Source organism: Cyanistes caeruleus, chromosome 2, assembly GCF_971803275.1.
Source record: "Cyanistes caeruleus chromosome 2, bCyaCae1.hap1.1, whole genome shotgun sequence".
In the NCBI taxonomy this organism is placed as follows: domain Eukaryota; kingdom Metazoa; phylum Chordata; class Aves; order Passeriformes; family Paridae; genus Cyanistes; species Cyanistes caeruleus.
In genome coordinates, this window is record NC_141702.1 from 74508772 (window position 1) to 74527272 (window position 18501).

At 41.3% G+C, this 18501-nt stretch overlaps 1 protein-coding gene across 2 annotated transcripts; it reads left to right on the top strand.

Annotated features, from left to right (window-relative positions):
- The first annotated feature begins 516 nt into the window (after positions 1-516).
- MPC1 (mitochondrial pyruvate carrier 1) lies at positions 517-11800 on the top strand. 2 transcript variants are annotated; one of them, XM_086877956.1, is made up of 4 exons: positions 517-709; positions 8049-8145; positions 9788-9920; positions 10665-11800. In XM_086877956.1, the coding sequence occupies exons 2-4, from the start codon at positions 8103-8105 to the stop codon at positions 10681-10683; spliced, it is 195 nt and encodes a 64-aa protein (XP_086734082.1). In that variant the 5' UTR covers positions 517-709; positions 8049-8102; the 3' UTR covers positions 10684-11800. The 2 variants fall into 2 exon arrangements, with proteins under 2 accessions (XP_086734082.1, XP_023779637.2); XM_023923869.2 differs by lacking the exon at positions 517-709 and having other exon boundaries at positions 8029-8145.
- Positions 11801-18501: the final 6701 nt, after the last annotated feature.

Below are 18501 nucleotides of genomic sequence, written 5' to 3' on the forward strand. Positions count from 1 at the left end.
CCAGCTCCTTTGCCAAGGCACGGTCACCCAGAGCAGGTGACACAGGGACGCGTCCAGGTGGGTTTGGAATGTTTCCAGACAAGAAACCTCCACGTCCTCCCAGCTCAATCTATCCCGGAGCGCTGCCACTTTCACCGTGTCACGGGACCCCTCACGCCCCCCCTCACGCCGCACTCGCGCCACCGGGGGCGGAGCCAAGGCCCCGCGAGGGGCGGTGCCCACCAATGGGGAGCCACCTGCCGCGGCTCCGCAGCCAATCGCAGCCCGCGGAGCCGCCGCGCGACGCTTCCCCGCGTGCTGCGGAGGAATGCCGGCGGCTCGGCCCACGGAGACCCCTCCTCGCCGCGCTTTGCGACGCTCTCCCCCACCTCCTCCTGCAGCGTTGCTTTACGGCCCCCTGCCTTTCCCCCTGCCCGTGACCGTCTCCCCGGGCCGGGCGCGCGGGGGGGCGGGGCCGCCGCGGCCAATGGGCGGCGAGAGCGCCGCGGTGACGGGGCGGGGCGGAGGGGCGCGAGCGCTGCCGTAAAGCGGGCGGCGGGCGGTGCGCGAGGCAGTTGTCACCGGCGGCGGCGGCGGCGTCGCGGCGTGAGGCGGCCGGGCCAGGCGGGCACTCCCTACAGCTCTGCCGCCGAGACACCATGGCGGCGGCGCTGGGCCGCAAGGCCGTGGACTATTTGCGCAGCAAAGAGTTCAGGGACTACCTGATGAGGTGAGTGTGGCGCGGGGGGGCGTCATTGCCCAGCCCACCGCCCTGCCCGGGGGGGCGGCAGGGACCAGCGTCTTAGACGGCCGCAGCCTCGGGGCGCCCGGGACGGGGTCGGACGGTTGGCACCGGTTGATCGCTGGCGAGCTCGCCCTCGTCGGCGGCTGGGCGGCGGGGAGAAGGCAGCGAGGAGCCGGCCCGGAGGGGACGTGGTCCCGTCGTTCCCCTTGTGTCACCCGTCGTCACCAGGGCCCGCAGGGGCTGTCACTGTCCCGCCCCGGCCCGAGCAAGCCGGCTTTGACCTTGAAGTGACGCGGCGCGCTTTGAAGCTGCCGCGGCAGCTGCGCCCCTCCGTGACCTTCCCGTCCCGGCTGTGACAGCCGCGAGTGCCGCCCCGCCGCGGGCAGGGGCTCGCTGCGGCACAGCGGTGACAGCGGGCACGGGAACCCGGCACCAGGGCAGTCTGACCGCTGCCTGCCACAAGGGCAGAAAGAGCTCTGTTCTGCCGTGAGCAGAAGCGAGTTGGATCATGGATGCAGTCGGAAGATCAGTTATTTGAAACTCTGAGTATGTGTAAATAGGTATCTCTTTCAAGAGGCTTGTTAGAGCCCCGCTGACGTATGAGTGTAGCTTAAGTCACCTCCCAGACAGCTCAGAGCTTGTGTCAATCGTTGTCTTGAGTGCTGTGGTAAGGGATATGGCACTCTGAACTGGAGCTACAAGATTGCCTTAAAGAACAGTTTTGGCATACTTAAATCTTGTTGAACCACTGTGCAGGAGCAGTCTCGGGTCGGCACGCTGAAGTTTCTCTGGGTGGTAGGCTGTTTGACAAGCTAAACAAATAAAAATGGTCTCTTCTAATAAAGGTGGTTGAGCAACCTTTCACTATAGCTGCTGCTTGTTATTTTACCTACATCTATTGCAAGTGGTGCTTGATGTTGAGCAAGCATGTAGGAGGACATCTGTTTATCTGCAAAACGTAGTCTTGCTTAAAGTAGCAGGAGTTGGCATAAGGCTGTGTGGACAAGGGATTATAATATAAAGGCTCAGTAAAGCCTTAAACTTCAGGAGGGTAGACTCAGATTAGCTATTAGAAAGAAATGCTTTACTGGGAGGATGGTGAGGCACTGGACAGTTTGCCCAACTTGTTTGGTATTCACAAAATTAAAATCCACAGAAACAGTGGGACAAAAATATGAGAAGGAAGATGAGCTATCTTGAAGCAAAACAAAAAGTCCAGAGCAGGCTTCTGTGATTCTTTTTCAAAGTCTTGAGAATGCCAGGTAAACTTGATACATGCATATTAGTGTTAACATTTAGTTAATTGTAACAGGATTCATGTGAAGCATGTAAATGGTCATAAAACCAGTAATCTGCTTCCTAATTAGGAAAACAAACATCCAGATGAGATAACAGCTGCTTCCTAATGTCACCACAGTTACTGGAAGTATCTCTATCCTCACCCAGGACTAAGATTTTTTAAAAAAAACTTTCAGATGTATTTCATCTGGCCTTCAAACAAGCTGTATATGCGACTGTATTGCAGTAAAAAGAGCATTCCACGGGTTTCTACCATTATGGATGGAATTATTTTGCCTTGCTATAGACAAAAATACCTGTTTAATTTGTGTTCCTATTACTGTGTGTGTCATAAAGAGCTAAAGTCAGTTGCTCTGTCTGCTCTGGCCTGTCAACATTGTTTCTTGCTCACACATCACAAGGAGATAGGTGTCTAAGTTATTGGCTTCTTGTTGATTTTAAAATTTAAATAGCTGTCAGTAAAGATTTGTCTGACTTCTTCATATAAGTAAAGGAGAGTTATCTCTGTCTTTCCTCCTGAAGGTGATTTCTTCCCCAGACTATGGGACTCTACCCTGAAAATAATCCTTTCTTTGCTCATGAAGCAAAACTGACCTTAAAGCGCTGAGACTGTAGCATCTGTTACAAAAATCATCATCTGATCACTGCAAGGAATCAAGGCTTTATAGACATGAAACTTATTTTTTGGAATTAATGAATTCAGGTATTGTTTGGGATACCAGTGATAGTCTTTAGATTATCCTCAATAGAATAACTGAAGTTACCAAAAGTTATAGATTAAGTGCTCCGTTGTTATGGCTTGGGGAAATCAAAACTTTCAGACATCTATTGGAATAAATAGCTTTGATTTCAACTTCATAAGCTGCAAACATCAAGTGTAATGAATGCATGCTGCATTGCTCAGGTGGATATATCTGGCATTAGAACTGCGTTATGGGTTACATTTTGGATCTTGCACAAAGAAACTGGAGACTGTCATTAAAAATTAATTGTTCTGCCCATTTCACATCTGGCTTTTCTCTAGTTGTGATTAATAGGCATTTGATTTACTATAAATCATATAAATACAAATTTACCCTAACTGTGTCTTAATGCTTCAAAATGAGCACAGTAAGAATGTAAGCTGTAGACAGACTTTTCCTGCTTCTTATAAAATGCAGCAGTAATGTTAATTTAAAACTAGCTGATTAGCATATTAAAGCCTGGTAGCTCTATGTATTGTGAACCTGAAGTTGCATTTTTTTCCTCAAGATTCTAAAAATGGCAGCTCTCATATAATCGTATTCTCTAAACCACTGACAGTAGGCACCTGCATCTTTTTACTTCCTACCCCAATGATTTAAAACATCTTCTGAAAAACATCTAATAAAACAGCTTCCTTCCTCTTGAAAGAGATAAGACATCATTCTAGACAAGCTGTCATTTTCTTGTGGTAGAAGCCTAAATTGTTTTCATCACATAATAAATTCCAAGGAATCCAGAAATCTTCTGGTAACAGAAAAATAAGCATGGACATTGCAGTGTGCTGCTGGGGCACTTCTGGAATGTCGCTTCCTGATGACTCAGCACTAATGCAAATGTAGGGACTCTGTTAATATGGAGGGCTTTGGAATGGACATAGTTTAAATTAAAAGGAAGTTCCTAGAGAGGTCACATCATTTTAAGTGCTCAGGCTTTCCAGGGAATGAACTAACTTCAGAGGAGTTAGCATTAGTAATAGAACTAAAATTAGCTGATCTTCAATTCTCTTTAGTAAATCTTTAAACATAAGGACATAAGAACCTTAAAATAAAAATTCCTCTGTGATGTGTGCTGGAAAATGAAGGACACAGCACCTGCTTGTCTTGGGTGCTCTGAGAACTGAATAATCTTCCCTTTTGCAGAAGGGCATCCCACTTAGTGGATGGCAGTATGGGGAAAACACATAGTGATAGTTCACCTATATTTGCAAAACGGTCTCTGGCGTATTAATATTCTTATTACCAGAATGAGGAAAATTGCCAGAATGAGGAAAATATGTGCAGAAATTTTAGAAAACTAAATCTTTTCCATTGTAGCCTTTTTGGAATGAACTTAGTACTGATACAAAGTATTGAACAACCCTGGGTTCCACTTGTCATGTCTAGACATTTATACAGAAAACTTACACTTGGAAACTGAGTGAGTCAATACAACAGTTGTTGTCCACAATACTGAAAACATTAGTACATTAGTTTTCTTTTACATTAGCTTTTCTAATGTACTAATGTTAGAAAACATTAACTTTCTTTGACAAGGGTCTGAATTGAGTTCTTGAAGTTCTTAGAAACTACTAATTTGGAATGGAGTCACTTCAGAAATAGATACTTGCTCATGATGCAGTATCCTCACTATTGGATGTGGTGCATTTGTTGCAACTGTCTTGGCTGCAGGGCTTTGGGGCTGGATGCCTGTTTCCTGGAAGACTCAATGTGCCCTTGGTTTGCCCTCTTCTCTAAGTGTTCCGCTCCCATGTGATTGTAAGGACAACCTTAGTCAGAGCTGCCTACTCTGTTAAAGTAGTATCTGTTTGATTTTATTTTAGGCTTTCACTTCTCTAGAAACAATTTACACTTCAAAAATTGAGGCTGACTTCTGTTGACACAAAAATGTGATACGACAAGACACATTTGAACTTGTTTGGTTAAGGTTTTGTTAAAAAAAAAAGTTTATATTTGTCTTGTAAACTTCAGTCAACTGTTGGAGATCAGTTAGAGAAAACAAAAAACAAGTCTAGTCAAGGGCATCCAAGCTAAGCCCCTTGAGCCAGGTCTTAGTGAAGACTCCCTGAAATGTACATCCTTTGTGATTTCCTAAGTAGACCTGACTGTTCCCTTACTATAGCTATTTATAAAATGGTGATCTAAGAACATGAAAATCAGTGTGAGGGAAGTGATAGTTACCAAGTGTTCTGCAACTCAGAGCAGTTCTCTAGGCTTTTCTCTTAGCCTACCTATTTGTCATAAGAAATGCCTTCTTGTAAGTCATAATTCAGAGCTAAGTCTGATCAAGTATCTGTGTTAGAAAGAAAGTGTTGAAAAGTTGGTAAACTTTTGTTACAAAAGCTTCATAACAATCTTAAATGTATGCTGTAGTCTATCTTTGGTGTGTAGATCATTAAGTTATTACATAAACTGGTACCTGGATGATCACTGAAATGAACCCCATACATGACTGAAGTGTAATTGCATAGATCACTGAGAATGTGTTAGAGCTCATGTTTGGTACAGCCACAGTTGGCCCAAACTTAGTGACAGGAAGATATCTGGCAGTCTTTGGCTTGACCTACTTACAGAGGTACACAGATAATTTCAAGCAACTTCACAACTTTCACTGAAGAACTATAGCTGTTTAGCTTTGTCATGACAAAGCTTGATGTCTTTTGGCATCCTTTAAATTAGTTGGGTGGGATCTTGGGTGCTCTGAAGGGTTGAATGTTTTCCACGGACCATAATGGGATTTTATGTAGCTGGGAAAAAGAGCAGCAAATACTTTTCTCTTCTGGAAAATGAGATTTTTTTAGCACTAATACATTATTCAAAGTTAATGCCATGACAGCTTCCTGACCGCTGCCTATTTTCTATTTGTGGTACACTTTTGTCTATGTAGATTATGAAAGAAACTAATATGGGTTTTTGTTTTTTTTCTTTCATGTGCTTTTTGAATGGAAAACAATGATGGCGTACTTGAACAGTACGGTAAGAAAAGGGAGGGGATTTCTGGTTTCGTGTCCTTCTGAACTTCAGTAACTTGCTGTGTTTTTCCTTCAGAACTGTTATGACTTTGCACCTGAAAGGCATACTGCAATCCTCCCGGAGTGATGTGCTAGGAATATTTAATTGCAAGTCTGAGGTTAAGGTGACCAAGTGTTAGCTCCTTCAGAATGCCTTACATTAAAGGGGCTTTGTTTTTTCCATACTCCTTTGCTAAGGAGATCAGAAGAGTTTGAAACCCATTCTTCTACATAACAGCAGTACTGTTAGATAACCAGATTACCTGGCTTATCTCTAATGGCCTTCAGGCTAGACAATAAATGTACAAAATAACTCAAACTACACACTTCTGTCCTGGACCCTTTCAGTTTGCCCCTGAAACTGCAAGTGGGAATTTTTATGCCTGTTGTAGTGTGAATCATAATGTTATGGAAGATTTGCTCTTCTATGTAGACAAAAGACAAACTCACAGGTATATTTTAGTTCTTTTGAAGAAGTTTTTGAGACTCCAAAAAGCTGCCTGCCTGGAGGCAATTAATGCCTGATAGCCACCTCAAGGTTCCAAATAAAACTCTTTGTCAGTAGAGAAAAGCTACTGCTGCAGTACTGTTGTTTACTGGTGATTCTTCAGCATGCACAGCCTGGATTTGAGTGGTCCATAATCTATGGTGTATCATTTGGTTATATTCTAATGGGAATTGATTAAGTAAAAATGCCAAGTTGATTTAATTTACTTTTCAAAACAGAAGTTTTCACTCAAATTCTTAAAAGCTGTAAATATTTTGTAGATTCAAAAAAGAGCTTTTTTCTCATAAGCTACAGTTGTTCACGAGATCCCTGAAATGACTATAAAACCATCACCAAGTACAGGTAGTGTCTCTCCACTTGAAGTTTGCTTTGTGGTGGTACAGTGTAAATACCATATTGTCATGCAACTCACCTCAGTTATGCTGTGTCACCTTTGATGTGCTTGAGAGGCTTTAAACATTACAGATGTCAATTTTCCTATCACTAGAAACATAGCAAAAATAAAAAATACATAATAAAATTTTAAAAAAATTAAAAATACATCTTTTATTCTCTTCTTCAGAATACTGAAATCTGAATTTGCAGAAATACTGTATTTTGCATATTGCACTGAAGTTGAACTATCAAAACGGTGCATGTAACTTAAACTCACTTTTTTATATTTATGTTTCTTCTATTGCAACTGCAGGAAGCAAGTGTAGCTTTTAGTATGACTGTAGTGTTACAAGTAAGACTGGCAAGATTATCTTAGAATTAAAATTGCAAGAAATTTAAATACCCCCTAAGAATTCCAAATCATTAAACATGCTACATTTGAAGTGTCAAAAGAACGGCTATAGCTGGTATCTGGTACCTGCCAACTAGAAAAAGCTTTTTCTTGCAAGGTGCATATCTTTTGTTGTATCTGGCCAAGTTACTTTTGAGAATGAGTTTCTACTTAGAAGAAGCTGAGGCAAATACTGTGTGTATCTTCTGTAGTAAGAGTTCTGGTGAAGCCTTATTGCTCATAACAGTAGTGGAAATTGAACTTATGACACCATTTTTCTCAGTTTAGAGTCTTTTAGATAATAGCCCTCAAAATAAACTTGTCAATTTTTTCTGATTTGATCCTTTCAATTTCTTGTCTCTGTTTTCTCTATCTGTGTACACACCTGTTGCAAACTGAAACTCCTCTGATGTTTGTTGAATTTCTGAGTTTGAAGTAATCACCAAGTTGTTTCAGCAATTGCAGATGAAGCTCAGGGTAACTGTTTGCCTTGTTGGCCCTGCTCTTTCAAAACAAGGGTGTAAGAACCTGCAAGAAGATGGTTGCTGAGCTTTTCTTCATCGTCAGCATAAAATGAAAACAGCTTCAGTTCTTCAAGTCCTTATGTTTTCATTATACTTTTGAGGAGTCTTACTTGAGAGAGGGAAATGCTAATTCTCTGCTCAGAAGTGAGCTGTAAATCTGAAGTCTGACAACGACAATCAGATGCTTAATGACTGCTGAACTATAATTACACAAAATTCTGTTTCAATGGCTTTAGATGGTTCCTCTCCAGTCTGAAAGAGGATCCTAGAGTAGGTTCCTTTGTCTTTCTTTCTGAAGAGTAGATTCCACTAAAAGAAAGGTTTATTTTTTCTCTCTTACACCAGAAATAGTCTCTGGCTTTTCTTGGGATTTTACCCTTAACCCTGCCTTCTAGTTTTGTGTGGCTAAGAAAAAACTATAAAAATGCTGCAGTAGATTTTTGTTTTTAACTTTATTTTTGTTTCCTGCTTCACAGCACTTTTGGGGGCCAGTTGCCAACTGGGGTCTTCCTGTTGCCGCTTTTAATGACATGAAGAAATCACCAGAAATTATTAGTGGCCGAATGACATTTGGTAAGACCTGAGACAAACTTGTTGTTAGGAAACTGCCTCCAGAACACAGTTTCTGTCTTTTAAGCAGTGCTGTATCATTAGTTGTCTGCAAACTTGTGATTAAAGCAGATGTAGATATCAAATATCTTCTTGCATAACTTCAGAGGCCATTTAAATTGAGGTACTGAAAACTGCAGGGCTCTTTCTTGGAAAGCTTTCCATTAATTTGGGAGGGGAGAGTGAGGCAGCTCTTGACCCTTAGCAGTTTTCAAGACAGTGCTCTCTCCTGAAGTATAACTCTTAACTTACACTATGTTCAAAACACACACGCTTGTTCAAAATGTATCTTTTTACTCAATTTTATTCTTTATACAAAGAACAATGATCTTTTGTGGTTAGTGTGAGATTTAAATATTTATCAACACTGACAAAGTGAAGAAGTGGCAATAATTGGTCAGCAGGGTGCAAGAAGCAGCAAAGAAGACTAACTCCTTGCATTGATGAGACTATTGTGACTCAATGAGAATTTTTTTTTAAATGATAAATTCTTTTTAAATGCATAAGTGATATTTTTCCACCTCTATTTGGAACAGGTATAGTCTTTGCCTAGATGTCTGTCTCTGTCCAAATTCTTTTCTAGGATTAGAAATCTTGTGGTTTTAATTTATTTGCTTAACTTTGGCATTATGTCTCTTCCTTAATTCACTTAATAACTTAATTCTGAGTAATTCTTCTTCCCACAAGTAAAACATCTTTGGCTTAAGAAATTTTATAGCCTCATTATCATTAGGCTCTGCTTAGAGTAATTCAGTCCCTTAATCAGCTTCCCTGAGACAGAAGACTAATTTAAATACTTTCCAGTACAGTGAAACTGTTTTGCAAATGGTGTTTAGGCAGCAGTTACCCAGCTCAGCAATGCTGAGACACCTTTTTAAATTTTTGCAGGTGTGTATATATAGTTTGGTGTGTGTACAGAACCTGGGAGATGAAAAAAGAATATCTGTACTTTTAAAAAGGCTGTTTTCCTTGAACAATTAATTTACCAAAGTTTTTTTTCTTTGAGCCTGTCAGAACTTTACAAAGGTAGGAAATTCTTGGGTTCTGATTTCCTGTATTTAAATTTAATTATGGTAGGAAAGTAGGTCAAAACAGTTTCTCATCTTTTGGAAAAGCAGGTAGCAAAGTTTAATGTTTCTGAATGTTAATGATTTCCTGGACATTGAAAGCTCCTGATCTTAAAGTCCATTTTAAAATGTTCCCAGAAAGAACTGTATTTAAGTGATTAACGTCTTTAAAAATACTTTGTCTTAGAAATTGTCACAATAATAGTATAGGACAGACTGTGTCTCATTGAGATAAACTCTTACTTTCTGGAAGAGATAATTTAGATAATAAACTAAAAAGATTTCAGTTGCATCACAGGATAATGTATGAATAAAATTAATTTTTATGGAAAGCTGCAGCCATGTATATTTTCTTGTGTAGCAGAAATGAGCGCTGTTTTGTGTTTTCTTGCATTGGATCCTCAAAGTGGACATTTTTTAGGGCTGTTGGAATACTCAAAAGCAGCAACAAATCTGCCTGTCATTACATTTTACTAGTAGGAAAATTATGATTCAACAAAATGCAGATATTTCTTAACAAGATCTGTCATCTTTTGCAGCACTGTGTTGTTACTCCTTGACTTTCATGAGATTTGCCTACAAAGTGCAGCCAAGAAACTGGCTTCTTTTTGCATGCCACTTCACTAATGAAGTTGCACAACTTATTCAAGGAGGACGACTGATCAAATACAGGCAAGTCATGTTTTCAAATCATAAACTGATGGCTTCTGGAATACTCTGTTAGTGATTTTTAACTGTGGTGCGAAGCTCTTCATGGTTTCTGAACTTGTTTAACTTCATTACTTTTTGCAAATCTGCTAACAAGCTTGTTTTCAGTAGGTAGAACTTTCTATTTTGCACCTCCTTTAAACCTTCTGAGGTCTGCACATAGAAAGGGCAGGAAACCCTTATGGTTATGTGAGAGTGTAGATAGGGCCTTCAGCAGCTTCTGGCAATTTTGGGGGTTATTTTGTGCAGTCTGTTGGTTTGTCTGCACATGTCCATTTTGGTAATTAATTCCTAAGACGGAAACATCCATAAAAGTATGAAGGAGCTGTATGACAGAAAGAGAAGTCACACAAAACCTGTCAGAGCTTCCCATTCCATACCTGAGGTGGAGCCAACTGAGTGTGCCTGAGGAACAGACTGCAATCAGTCTTACACCCACATTGCATAGCAAGCAGTGTGGATGCTGGCCGAGTCAGGGTTGTGGCTTTTCTCTCTTCTGCCCCAAGAAATTACTGTGGAGCAATAGAGGATGAAACCTACTGAACTATAAAGTCAAAAATGAGACTGCAAAACTGCAAGTGGACTTGTCTCTGCATAAACTACTGACCAATGTCCTTCATTCATAAAGTTATACTGTAAGTTCAGAGTTTTTTAAAAGCAATTGTACTTCAATATTCACTCTTAAAAAAGCTGTTTTTCTTTTGGCAGGCTGGAGAAAAAGAACTAAATATATTACTTGAAATAAGCCAGGGAATGTATTCATCCTGAATGACAACCAAGAGAAGACATGCCATCTACAGTCTCTGTGACAATTACAGTGGGGATGAAACAGAAACACCCATTATGAATATGACCCCACCAAGAATTCTTCTATTTTTTTTATCTTGCCTTTTAAAAAGTACTATTCAGCAATGTAAACCATTACATTTGAAGTCTTGCTGCCTTACTGATCTTTAATAACTACCCTTTTAATAAAAAGTTAGCCACCCAAATAACAAGCAATATTTGAAAACCAACTTTTTTATCTAACAGTCTACAAAAGTGGCCCATGATGGTTTAACAAAAGTCATTTTAAAATCAACATGAACAGAGGTCAGTAAACAGAACTGTAGGTGGTATCATTGTTTATGTATTAACATACTCTTAAAAGCCATTTAACTTGAGTGCATTCATTCCTGTTCTATCTTTTTAACTTAAGCAGTTGGCTTGCTGATCTACAAGAACAAATGTGTAGGTAGGCAGCCTGGAAGTGAGCAGCCATCCCTCCCTCTTCCCTCACTGCATGCCTGGTCTCAGTAAAGAGACTTCATTAACGTCCATTTTTATGTCGCACACCATTTAAAGAAGGCTTGGAAAAACAAAAGCATAGCACTGAATGAAGGAAGGCAACAAAGCCTGATACTGTTCTTTAAGAAGTTCTAAGTGGATTTTATTTTTTTCCTTCTTTTTGAGTTATTCTAGATGTATGTAATTCTTTCACAGGCCAAAACTAAACTTGTTTGGAGTCCAAGATCTGAAAGACACAAAATGCCTTTCAGTAGTTTTTGACTTCATTGGGAGAGTGTTTTTCCTGCATGATCTGCCTGAAAGTTACATTGCTATAAAGATAAAATTGACAAAGAATGTGAGAATATGTGCTGCAGATTTTTTTTTTTCAGTGCAGTGTTTTTGAACAATAAATGTGTTCCAAATGGCAATAAAACTCTTGAACACTTGGAAAAATTTTGTTTCTGATACTGTGGTAACAGACCTAAAAGTGAAATTTTATTATGGAGTGTCACTTTATTACTGTAACAAAATGAAGCAAAAACAGGCTGAAAAATAAATGGTATGTACTGAATTTAGGTAAGTGTCCTCTGGATCCTAATTCCTAAAACTTCTTCTGCCAGCAGGAAAAAGAGTGTGAGTACTTTGAGTAGTCCTGCTATGATAGGCAGCGTTGAATTCAGAGCTCTCATTATGCAGCTAAGTCAGTATTACATATTGTATTCTAGCAATTAAAGCAAGTCTTAATTGACCATCTTCTACTTTTATTGTGATGGCAACATTTTTGATGGGCATAAAAGAAAGAGGCAGATAGCTGTCTGCTGGCTAGCTAAAGCTGGTACTGACTGCTCCTTCATGCTTTAGATTACTGCATAAAGCTGCCCCTTCACAAGTAGTGGCCCCACCCCCCCCATCTCCTGGAATAGAAGCACTGTTGGACTTCTGTACAAATGAGTAGTGAGACACAAGCAGGTAAGGACAGCTGATTATCTTGGCACCTTATAGTTTGTTATATTACTTCTGGAGAGAAGAATAAGCTAGAGCTGAGTTTGAACTTCATAGGTGTGAAATGTGTTATGCTACTCTTGCATGAAGCTTGCAGTACAGGCTGTACTCTACTCCTAGCTGCTTTGATCACTGTTCTTTAGCTCCTGATTGTCTTTGCTTCTCTGCCCTGAGAATTTGCAAGAGTTCTTTCTCTCATTTTCCTGGTAGCTGCAGCATACAGTCTTCCCCTTACCCATTCACTTTCATACTGGAGTGCCTTTCAGTCTGCCTAGTGACAAAAATAGTTTATATGGGCAGAGTGCAGCCAAGTGGCTTGTGACCTGTGTCAGCATTATTTATCAAGCCATTTTCATACCATTTCTTTGTTTAAAGGTGCCGAGAGTAAGGGGATTATTGGAATATTATTAAAAGGAATTATTGTAATAAATGTATGATTAGTCTGCACCCTACTCTGGCACAGAACACTGAAACACGCTGGCATATGCCTGTTTCAGGGTGGGATAATTCAAAAAACGGGGACAATAGCTTAAAGAGGACTGGAGATAGTGCATTATTGAGTTTGAGTACCTTAATGGTGCTAATGGCATCCTTTTGTTCTTTTCTTATTCCCCTAAGGTAGCACTGGATGAAAGAATGGGGCTATGTGAGTTTCACTAATTATAAGTTAGAGCTCTGTATTTGCATTTGATTTATAAGATTATAGGGCTTGTCCATACTTGCTATTATTCTGAAATACCTACTTGGTTTTAATTTCACAGCTTGGTTTAATAACAACTTACATCTGTAGGATATGTCCTGTCACTAGAAACCTGTGTGCTGCTCTGCTCCCAGGCACTGCCCTGTGTGTTCTGCTTCTGTTCCACCACAGTAAGATTTGGAACCACGTGGCCTTTCCATTCTTGCTGCAGTGGTTACTGCTATAGCAACAGCTGCTGTCTTCTTTCATGTCTTCAGAAAAGAATTTCTCACCTTTCTGAGCAAGTCCTGCTACACTGCTGGTAAGGAATGCAACACCCTTAGGCATTCAAGTGGGAGAGACTACCAGCTAAGCTCTCAGTCTCTTTTTCCCCAGTTTGAGCTGGAGATGTCTTGAGTAGTTTTTTAAAGGGAAGACTTAAGACTATAACTGACTATGGCATCAGAGTAACTCACAATCTCTTCTGCTATTGCAGGATTGAGTGTCCTTGATCTGGAGGCTTGATGATTTATGATTCAAATGTGGAAATCATTTTGTAGCATAGTAATTACATGACAGACAACAATAACCATAATTGTGTGGTTGGAAGAGAAGGAATTACTTGCTAGGATTCTTTAATGAGTGTAATAACACCTACTCATAGTGACATTGTTCAACCTCACACAACTATCTCATGCTTTATAATCATTTTAGCCAATGCTGCTATATATGGGTAGTGGTGGTTTTTTTTGGGAGGGAGTTTTGGAGTTTGTTTTGGTTTGGGGTTTTTGTTTTGGAGGATTTTTACTTCTAAGACTTGTATATAATGTGAATGTTTCCTACTCAAACCAGCAGAAAAATCTCTTGGCTGCTGTGCTACCAATCCTGCCTGCCAGCTCTCAGGGGAAACACTCAGTAAAATGTAGTTCTCCATAGCATTTGAGAGTTGCCTTTTCTTCTCCATACAAAGTGCAATGGTGTCATCTGAGCAAGGACAGCAGAGCAGAGAATTAGGGGAGTGGAAAGTCTCAGTAAGTTTAGAGACAGAGAAGGCAGGAAAAAAAGGGAGAGTTTTCTCCTTGGGACCAAGATGGGTTTTGACAAGGAAATAAAGTGCTTAGAGAACAAAGTTGTAGAGTAGGACAGACCAGTCTTACAACTACTCCAGTGTTTTTCCTGGGTTCTTGCATGAATGCTGATACAAGCCGTATTACGGTCTAACTAATGTGTAAAGCATCAAACTGCCAAATGCATTTACTTCAGCTCTTGGTGTTTCCAGTGTATGTGAATCTGTATTACACTGCTCCAAGTGCAGACACAGGTTATTTCTTTACGTGCCAGTTGTAAGAATGTGAAGGTAGTCAAAAAGAGCAGAAGTAAAAAGATGAGATAGAGACGAGTAATAAAAAAACCCTACAATGATAGGTTCATTTCACTTAGTCCAAAGCCCTTAATGAATGCAGTCTGTTTCTTCGTGCTCATGTGACAGACATTAATGTTAGCAGTATAATATAAAACAGTAATACAGGAAATACTCACAAGCACAGTTACCAGCTCTCTTAAGTTTTCAGCCTGTGTCTCACACGTTCTACCTGCATTTGGGGAGGAACAGTGCTTGCTGTCTGATGCAGTATGACTGCAGTTCTGCTTCTACAGAACTGGAGTATTTCTGCTGCCAACTTGCACAAAGGCTAAAAAGTTTATTCTGATTGAGCAAGACATTGCTGCAAGTTTTACAATCTCCATAAAGTAGAAAAGCAATCAGTCTTTAAAATTAGGCAATTTCTTCATTAAATTAATTGTGGAAAAGTCTCTCTCCCCACCCAATCCCTTTCTGCCGTTGCAGATCTAATACCTACCATTGCATTTAGGCACTGTGGCAACCACTTAAAAGTCAATGTCCATGGAATCAACTCAATAGCAGCCAGAAAGCAGAAATACTGGTTTTCAGAGATAACCTGCTCTGAGTGTCATCACTGAGGTCTTGTTCCTTCCAGATCATTGCCTCTCTTAATCACATGGCCTAAGCCTGACCATGGTATTGCTCTCTTCCTACTTTTCATCCTTTTCCCATTCTTCCCACCTTCTTTAACAGCAGCTTTCAAGTAACTATGGCAACAAGGCTAGGAATTTTCCACTTATTCATTTTGTCTGAAATCTGGGTCATGTCTTTCTCATTAAATGAAACTTGTATGGAAATAACTAGTCCAAACCAGCCTTTGACGCAAGAGTCAGTTATGGCAGCCATTTACATGGTGGCTGTATTTGGTCCATTGTGTTAGAAAACTGTAAAGGTACAAAGTAAACCACTTAGAATTTGGAAAGTATTTCATAATTTTGAAAGCATTTAGTACATAACTTACTCAGGGGAGAACCATTGCTGTTACTTGCTCTAATTGATGTTGATTTATAGGCTGATGGGAATAATTTCATATTTTATTTCTTTTCCTAAGGTTTATATTAACTAAAGGGGTGCCTTCTCAGAGTGATGTATGATACCAGTAGCCTCTTTCAAGAGGAAATATGGTAGTGTGAAACCTTAAAGGTATCTATTGACAAGATATTAATCTCCTCTAATCTGTCCCTGCAGTCTAACTGGATCTGAGATCACAGTCTCAGGACAAAAAGATCTCCAGATTTTAAATTGTTTCAATGCCAAGGGGGTAGCAAGATTATCTCAAATGTTCTCATCTTAGAGATTTGAATATACCACATCTCCTTGCACCTGATGACTTAAAACCCTAAAACAATTTCTGTGTTTGTTCATAGGGAAGCCATGCAAAGGAACAATTATGATTTTTGCACACACTCGATGCTATGGGTCAGCTGGAAGCAAAGCAGAAAGTCAGCACTGTGATCAGTAACCTGTTACTTTGTGTGTCTTTCACTGTAACTTGGTAAACATCAGCATCAGTTCTCAGTCAGATTATTGTTAGTAACAGGACAGGATTCAAAGATTTGCCAGGGTATCCAGCAGTGTATCAGCTGACCAAGTGTCTGCACTACTTCATCTGAGTGTATGATGCCACACAGAGATGAGCTCAGGAGACTGTTTGGTACTTCCTTGCATATGTGTTGTTTTGTCCACGGGGAGCCAATAAAGGCTTTTACCTTTCCCTCCAAAGTTTTGCAATAGCTCCCAGTGTTCCTGTGAATCACACGCACCTGGCTCCTACCAGGCACCTGCCAAGCACACTGGGAAATAGCTCATCTGCAGCTGGTTTGTGTATGCCTCAGTTTTCTACATCAGAGACCTATGAGTGAGGCTATATTGTGTTACTAGAGGAGTGATGACTGGATCCAGAAAGGTTTAGAAACAATAACCATGAAGTTGGATGAAGCCACCATGTGGCCTGTGACTTAGGCTGATCTGCAGACAAATTAGAAGAGATAGATTTCCTGAACTGAGGCATAAGAAAGGGGATACCTTCTTCAGCTTTTGCTTCCTTGTTCCTTGTTTTTGGATCACCACTACCTGTCACTGTCAGCAATACAGGTTTGTTGGAAGATGTTCATAGTTGCATTTTCAGGAGCACAGGACCTTTCAAAAGCTACAAAGGGCATTTGTTCCACACTGTTAAGCTCCCTTCTCTTCAGAGGCCTTCAGAAGCTTGCTGCTTTGTATAATTTGAGATGTTTGCACCATTCAGCAGCACTGAGGTGGGATCTCAACACATGGAATAGGCAAGTCCCCAAAGCAGCTCTACGTTTTGTTTTCTACCATGCTCCTAGTAGGTGTCTGTACAACCATTTGTTTAACATTCCTTATAACCCCTGACCTTAACCTTTCAGCAGTATTCATTCAAATATCCCATTTCCAAAGGTAAAGAATGCAAAGGTGGGGAGGGATAGAGGACACCAGAGCCCTACATATGACCAGAGCAATGGTAGAATTGTTATTTTTGTGGAATAAGTGTTTACAGCTGTTAGAGCTACAGGACTGAAGGGTACAGACACTGCTTTATGTACATTAAAAGTATGCCACCAACTGCATCAATTGAATAAGTTGGCTGAATTCACACATTTTTCAGGAAGACGATCTTACTTAGCAGATTTTCTAGTTAACTTCAAATTTAGATGCAGATACATGCAAACCAGTAAGGTCAAGAATCAATGAAACTTGTAAGCAAACTGAACCATCCCTTATGAACAGAGAATCTGAGGCTTACAAATCCATTAACATTGTCATCATAAAAACAGAAAATACCTTCAGATGTGGTAGGTTTGTGATGTAAAGGCATAATGATACTTTGTACCAGCTATTTTGACTTGTGTTAGCAAAAGAATTACCTTTTTGGAAAAGCAGAGTAATTTTTTTATCCTGATTTAAGTTGTCTGCATCTATCCATATCTATGAATAGATTGGGAGAGGGGGAATTTTTCATATTTTGTTTTCACATATGCTTTGGAATTAAAACACTTCTGTAACAAATCATTTTGTTACAATTTTGGGGGCTACTAAGAAAGATGAATTGTGCATGCTCAAACACACCCTTCATATACCCTCTCCGTTCTTTCTCCCCTTTCTCCTCCCGTTCTTCCAGGGTCATGGTTATGTTGTTCCCTTACACCCTGTCCCTTCTGTGTAGGTCCTCGCAAGGTATGGACAATGCTGCCTGGCTCAGGTGACATTTTGCTGTTTGGTTACTTTCATCCAGCCATGCCTGCAAGTGTTTCTCCCATCATTAATTTTAGCCTTGACCTAAGGCTTCCTGAGATGTCAACGGCCTGTCATCAGGCTGGAAAGGTGCAGTTTGTATCCAAGTGTTTCACCTAAAAGTCAAGGTAGGAGGCACATGGGAAACTTCCTAAGTGTGTGGGGAGGGGAGGTTTCTGTCCTAAGGGCCTCACTGTGGGCTCTGCTGCCCCGGCTTTTATCAGGTTTCATTTGCACAGCAGCAGGCTGCACAACTCTTATCACCCATGTCTTTCTTTCCTGCCCCAGCCCACACTGCTGCCTGACATCACTTTGCATGTGACACCTCGAGCCTTTCCTCTAGCCACCAGCCTCATTCCCCCTGCAAACGACCCAGGCCAGTGCTGAGGTACACATGCGGGAACAGCCCCAGAGGACACACAGGGTCAGGGTCTGAACAGAGCAGGACAGGGAAGACTCACATGGAATGAGCGGGCTTGAAGAGGGCGGCAGATGCAGTGCTGCTGGGAACGGGCACGCAAAGCTAAGACACAGGCCAGCGTGATGGCCTCTGCCCCATCCCCTCCTCCAGGGCCAGAGTTTAACAGATCACACAGCGCCGCACTGGAAAGCTCTGGAAAAGGGTGTTCACACATAACCCCATTTCTCCACATCCCACCCATTCTAGCTGGGAAAACACCTGCCTTGCTCACAAGGGGGCGCTGGACGCCAGGGGCAGCCCCAGCTCAGGGAGGGCCGGAGCTGGCGCTGCGGTTCGCAGCGTGCCTGCCGCCCGTGAGGGAGGGACCGAGCGCCCGGCCCGCCTGCACCGTGCCCGGCAAGGGCCAGCCCAAGCCGGACAGCGCCCGGAACCACGCTGTGCCCCAGCGCCATCCTAGAGCACTCGGCACAGGATCGCAGCCAGCTGCTTCTTGGACACATCCTGCGAGGGAGACTAC

What these genes read in the sequence shown, in the direction of transcription:
- MPC1 (XM_086877956.1), top strand. Translation starts at nt 8,103, where the DNA reads ATGAAGAAATCACCAGAAATTATTAGTGGCCGAATGACATTTG. An exon ending in TAGTGGCCGAATGACATTTG is followed by an intron (nt 8,146 to 9,787) that starts GTAAGACCTGAG and finishes CATCTTTTGCAG; the next exon opens with CACTGTGTTGTTACTCCTTG.